Consider the following 6,000-nt stretch of genomic DNA (forward strand, 5'->3'; position numbering starts at 1 on the left):
CCCTTCACACAATGTTGTTTTTGTTTCTTCCTCACCAGTTCAGACAAACATCTGTTATACTGTAGAAGGACAACTATCTCCCAAACCACGGAGTGCGCCCGCAGCCAAAGTCAACAACGCGAGCCCCAAGCATTGAGCACAGTCAGCCTTTATATCCAGCCGGGATAACATTTCACATGTTTTGATTAAAATTAGCTAATTTGTAATTCTAGAACCTATGAAACTTAAAAGCTGCCATCCATATAGATCACATTAGGCAGCGCTTTAAAGGGCCAGTGCACACCGTGATTTCCTAGTGGCTTCACTTCTCTCCTCTCTCTCCACCCCCAATTTGAAATGAAATGGAAAAGTAATCTGGAAACGCAGGACAGGAGGGAAGGGTAAGTGAGAAAGAACGGTTATCGTAGACTGCTCGAATTCCACCCCCATTGTAAGACAACAACAACTCCCACTGGTCTCTCTTTTTAAAAAACGATTATTGAATTCAATCGTGGTTTCCATCACAAGGAATGGCACTGATTTCCAAGGCAAATCTCCCTTAGCTCCCCTCGGACGGGTGCTGCACCACCTCATGCTTTCAGGCACTAAGTTCCTCACCCAGAAATAAAAACTCTATATAATCTCCAAACGCCACAGACATTTTCTGGGGGAAAGGGAAGCCAAACAGATGCACCTAGGCGGCACTCACTTACACAGCAAGTATGACCCATGTGCCCCTTTCTAAACAGGGGTTCTCACACAAGGCACTCGCCCAGAAGATGCTCGTCCTGAACCAGAAAGCGTCAAAACGCAATAAATTCGATTCACTCGCATGCCATCTTCATCCAGTGCGTCTTTTAAACACAAACTTTGCCAAGCTGACCAAGTCTAGTTGGCAGGGTTAAGGATTCTGTGCGGAAGGTGGGGGGCGGGGGGGGACACACCAGGACGGCTGCTGAATGAAAAACTGAAGTCCTCCCCCCCCCCACCTTGAAAACTGCTACTTGCTTGTAATTCACAAAAGGAAAAAATCCATGATCGTTGGTTTGGGTGGTGTGTGTGTGTGTGTTACATCCAGGGAGACTCGTGGACATCAACACAGAATAAAATCCTCGCCAGGCAAGAGCTTCAACTTCATGGAAAATAAGTGGGGGGGGGGGGGGGGTAGGGAGGGGGTGTCCGGAGCCGAGCGCTGCTCTTGTGCAATCGCCCCCGACGCCAACAGCTGGAGCGCGGGGCTGCCGCGCGCGCCACCTCGGGGCACCGCTGGCCTGGCCGCCGGGACTCCGGGCCGGCCTCCCCGAACAATGGGCAGGCGCTCCGCAGGGCCGCCCCTCGGTCCGGCCGGGCTGGCCCCGGGCTGCGCGCCCCGGGAGCGGAGCGGAGCGGAGCGGAGCGCGCGGACGCGGGCGGGGGGCGGGAGGCGGGAGGCGGCGGCAGCGAGCGCGAGGAGCGGCCGCGGCCGCGGTGCCCGAGCCCCCGAGCCCCCGACCCCGCCGCCGGCACCCGGGGCGCGCGGGAAGGTGGCACCGAGCGCTCCCGGGGCTCCAAGCGCCGCCGCTCCCCAACTTTGGAGGCGCCCGCGCGGCGCGGCTCCCCGAGGGCGCCCGCGCGGCGCGGCTCCCCGAGGGCGCCCACCCCCGCCGCCTGGGAGAGCCCCTCCGCCGCGTCCTGCCGCCCCCCGGGCCCCGCGCCCTCCCGCCGGGACGCGCCGGTGCCAGCCCCCGCCCCCGCCCCCACCCATCGCGCCGGACGCAGGCAGATCCCGGGGATGCAGCCCGCGGGCGGGCCTCGTTCGCACCTGGAGGGGAGCCGAGGCTTTCGGGCGTCCTACGGGCACGGACAGGCGCTCCCGTCCCCTCCCCAGCCCGGAGCGCGCGGGGAGGAGCGCGGCGCCCGGCCCCGGAGCCCGCACGCACCTTCATCTCCTCGTTGATCTCCCTCTTCACCGGGTGAGCCGGCTTCCTGCTCCTTTTATTTTCCGGGGGTCTCCCTTCTTTCTCCATCTCTGCCATGTTTTTGTGTCTGGCTCCGGCGGAGATGAAATGGCTGCTGCCGCCGCCGGCGGTGGTGGCGGTGGCGGCGGCGGCGGCGGCGGCGGCGGCGGAGGCGGAGGCGGCGGAGGCGGCGGCGGCGGCGGCGGAGGTGGTGCTGATGGAGGCAACGCCGGCGCGGGGAGCGGGGCTGGGGCTGGGGCTGCGGCGGCGGCTGCGGCGGCGGCTGCGGCCGCGGCCCGGGGGGCGGGGGGCGGGCGCCGGGGAAGCGGGGAGTCTTCTAGCGGCGGAGGGCGTCAGTGGCCGTCACCGGGAAGGGTCGCTCGAGCTCGAGGAGGCTCGGGGATGCCGCCGCCGCCGCCGCTCCTGCTCCCGCCGCCGCCGCCGCCGCCGCCGCCGCCGCCGCCGCTGCCGCTGCCGCCGCCGCTGCCGCTGCCGCTCCCGCCGCCGCCGCCGCCGGGCTGCATCCTCGGTGCCCCGTGGAGTCGTCAGCCATCTTCCGTCGCTCTGTCCGTCCGCATGGGCGAGGGCGAGGGCGAGGCCGGGCGCGGGAGAGCCGCTCGGGCGTGCGTGCGCCGAGCTGTGTGCGCTGCGCCCCGGAGAGCGCGCCAGCCCCGGCGCCCTGCGCCTCCCGCGAGCCGAGCCGAGCCGAGCCGAGCCGGGGGCGGGCCGGGGGCCGGCGCGGGAGGAGGCGAGCAGGGGCGGGGAGGGGGCGGGGGGCGGGCCGGCCCCCGCTCCCGGGCGGGCGTGGCTTCCCCGTCACTGGCGCGCGGATGCTGCGCGGCCCCGGGGGCTGCTCGCCGGCGCGCGCTCCTCCGCGGCGGGGCCTGGCCGCGGCCACCCCGGGCGCCGGGACCCCCGCCCCTCCCCGGCGCCCCGAGGGTCTGCAGCTGGCCGGGCCCGTCCTAGCAGCCGCTGCTGCCGCGGGGCGGGGGAGGAGGAGGGGCGGTGCGAGGGCGCGGGGGCCCCAGGTCGCGGAGCCCGGGGTCGGGGGAAGGAGCCCGCAGCCCGACGTCCCGCGGGGCTGCAGGGTCAGGGTGGCGCTCCCCTCGGGGGCACCTCGGGGCGCGTGGGGCGGGGCGCCCTGGGGAGGTCCCTGCGGTCCCCAGCGCGGCGCGGCCACCCCTGCTCTCGCCCCTCCGCGAACCACTTAGAAGCAGGACACCCCGGCCCTCGGCCCCCTGTTCTTTCTCCTTTCCTGTGCCTCCAGTTCCTTCTCCCCTACACGCGCACACACACACGCACGCACACGTGTCTCACTGCAAAGTAGCAGCTTTACCCTGTGACCCCGCGCGCACCCTTGCCCCAGTGCCCCGGGTGTAACCTCCGGAGCGTCGGGTGCTGCTGCGAGCGCGGGGTCCCGCGGAGGGGGTCGGTCCCCGCCCCGCCGGCGACTTGCCCGCGCCCACCCCCACCCCCACCCCCACCCCCACCCCCACCCCCACCCCATCCCGGCCCCGACGGTGCACGCCTGGGGCCGAGCTCGCCCTGCGCGCGTGGCCGGCGTGAGCGGTTGGGAGTGTGTGTGCTCCGCGGAGACACGCAGCCCCGAGGCTCGCGCGCGCTGCAGGGGGCACATCGACGGCCCCTTTCCCGCGCCGCGACACTTCGTAATTACCTGACACAATGCGAGATGGGGTGTCCATTGTTCCACCGCTTGCTATTAGGGAGTGCTCGTTATAACAGTGGTGGAACTTAAAATTACACAATTCTTTTTTTTTTTTTAGTACTTAAAAGATTGAATGAATCGGTTTGGGGAATATGAGTCAGCTTTCCATTAAAATCTGTTTGGCCTGTCAAGCGAGGCTCGTTCTGGGTATCGCATTGCCTAATTTGCATGTTAGCATTGTTTTGCTTCTTGAAACGTCAAATTAGAGGTATTTGGGAGCGTACCCGGCAGGGCTAAGCACCTCTGCGGTGGCTATTTTGCGTTTTAGCATTATTCTGTCTCGGAAATGCCGAATCACAGATCCTGGGGAAGTGCATCCAAGAACGCTGAGCACCTCCTCTCGCCTCTTCTCGGCCCTGTGCGGAGGCAACGAGGGGAAGCCGCACCCCGCCCTGCGTGGCTCGCCGGATCCCAGGCCAGAGGGAGCGAGGCGGGATCAGACTCTGCTCCTGCAAGGGGTCCAAGCAAAACATTTGCCCGGAAAAAAAAAAAAAAAAATTTTTAAGATCCCGGGGCGGTTATCTGGGGCAGAAAAAGTCAAGAGAGGAAGATTGCTGAGTTTTTAGGGAGCGCTCTGCGGTACAGGCATCCCTTTATTCAAGATTTTTTTTCCAGCAACCTCTGGGACTGCACCCAGGTTGACCAGGTGTGAGCCCAAGTCCTCTGGGAAGTCAGGACTTACCCAGCTCACGGACGACCTACAACGACCCTGGCCGCAAGGATGAGGAGAGGAGGCAGCAAGGATGAGGACAGGAGCCCAAACCTGTTTGCACTAACACTACGCCCTCCCCTTTCCTAGAACAATAACACAACATTCCCCAACATGTGAAAGTGGGTGTTCGTCTCAGTGAGGAATAGCATCCTAATGCTGTTGCCGGTAGGGAGAGAGGAAGAGCGGGTCTTTTTGGTTTTTCAATCTGAATTTCATCCAAAATATCTGATAAATAATACGTGGATCGGAGGTAGCTCGTTTTCTCTGTTTTGTCCTCTTGGTCTTTAATGACAAGTAGTTAGAAACTTCTATTTTCTTCCTTCTGAATATTCTAAAACAGAGGAAGCGTATGTTGTAAAGTATATACAAAGGGAAGCTTTTTGTCTTCTGGAAACATATTTAAGTCCCCCTCTGCTTCCTTTGGTGCCAGAAGCATTACAATCGATTCACTGTTGTTCACTTGATATCAAATAACAAGTTATAGACCCGAAGCCCTAAGATACAGTTTCACAAGTTAAGAATAAACAGAAAAGGTGAACTGTAGCCCAGAGTCATATTTGGAGGCAGCGATACTTCCTTTAAAGAAAATTTCTTCCTCTGCAATGGCTCATTTAATAAAAATAGCGATATTAATCAGTCACCTGTTCTTTCACAGGCATATGTCCCCCAGGAAACTGAGGTGGGAATATGGTCTTAGAATCTACAGTGATGTCTTCAGTGACGGAATGAAAGCTCATATGGCCTGTGTAGGGGAACTTTTAGTTCAGAATGAATTGCAGAACTAATGACTGCCACACCTTGTTAAGGGCAAGTTTTAGGTTTCTTCAAATGTACTATAGATGAGGACAATTATAACAAGAGTTGCCGCTTTATGAATTTGGATGTATCGTGAGTCTAATAATGTTCCGTAGATAACTTTATACAGTCTGTTTGATTCTAATCCTATGGAAGTAGGAACAATCCCTACATCTCAAAAAAGTCACTCTTTCACTGCTATGACTTACCATTATGCTCCAGCCACCAGCGTGCACACATGCACGCACCCACACCCACACCCACGCACCACTATCCAAGGCCCTAGACGTAGAAATAAGCTTCAATATTCCCTTTACTACCCCTGCCAGTCACCGAGATAAGTATAGGAATGACCTTTCATACACCCCTCAGGTATATTTTTGTGACTTTTACTCTTCAAGGCTTCTCTTAATATTCATTCTGATCAGATTCACCTGGAAAATACATCAGAGAGAAGACGGGAAAACTCCAGGATGGTGTGGCTTAGGCCCTCGACCTCTGGATAGATCTGCTCCTTTGTTATCTCTAACAACACCTAACGCAGTGGCTCAGTCTTCATGCCTAGTAAGGAATTAATAACTATTTGCTGATTGGTTTGTATGACATAATAACAAACCTACAAAGAGGCTTTCCAATATAAAGTTTGAAATTAATGCTTATCTTGAACAAGCTCTGTGGTCTAACCAAATATAGGACTAAAATATGTAATTACTATGCTGAACACATGGTAAGAATTACCTCCTTTAATATTTACAAAACCTTCTAAGGCATCTTTTATCTTCATTTCACAAATGGCAAAACTAAGACTTACACAAGCTAAGTTATTCAGTCACAAGCTGGTAAGGATTGGG

General features: G+C 58.8%; 1 protein-coding gene across 1 annotated transcript in view; it reads right to left on the minus strand.

Moving 5' to 3' along the window:
* LOC121484539 (sine oculis binding protein homolog) overlaps nt 1-2,131 on the minus strand; it is a 163,830-nt gene extending 161,699 nt beyond the window's left edge. Inside the window, exon 1 of the mRNA XM_041743938.1 lies at nt 1,899-2,131. Within this exon, the coding sequence (XP_041599872.1) occupies nt 1,899-1,994 (96 nt within the window). The 5' untranslated portion in view covers nt 1,995-2,131. The remainder of the gene's footprint in view (nt 1-1,898) is intronic.
* Between the last annotated feature and the right edge of the window lie 3,869 nt (nt 2,132-6,000).

This window comes from Vulpes lagopus, chromosome 1 (genome assembly GCF_018345385.1).
Source record: "Vulpes lagopus strain Blue_001 chromosome 1, ASM1834538v1, whole genome shotgun sequence".
Taxonomy (NCBI): Eukaryota; Metazoa; Chordata; class Mammalia; order Carnivora; family Canidae; genus Vulpes; species Vulpes lagopus.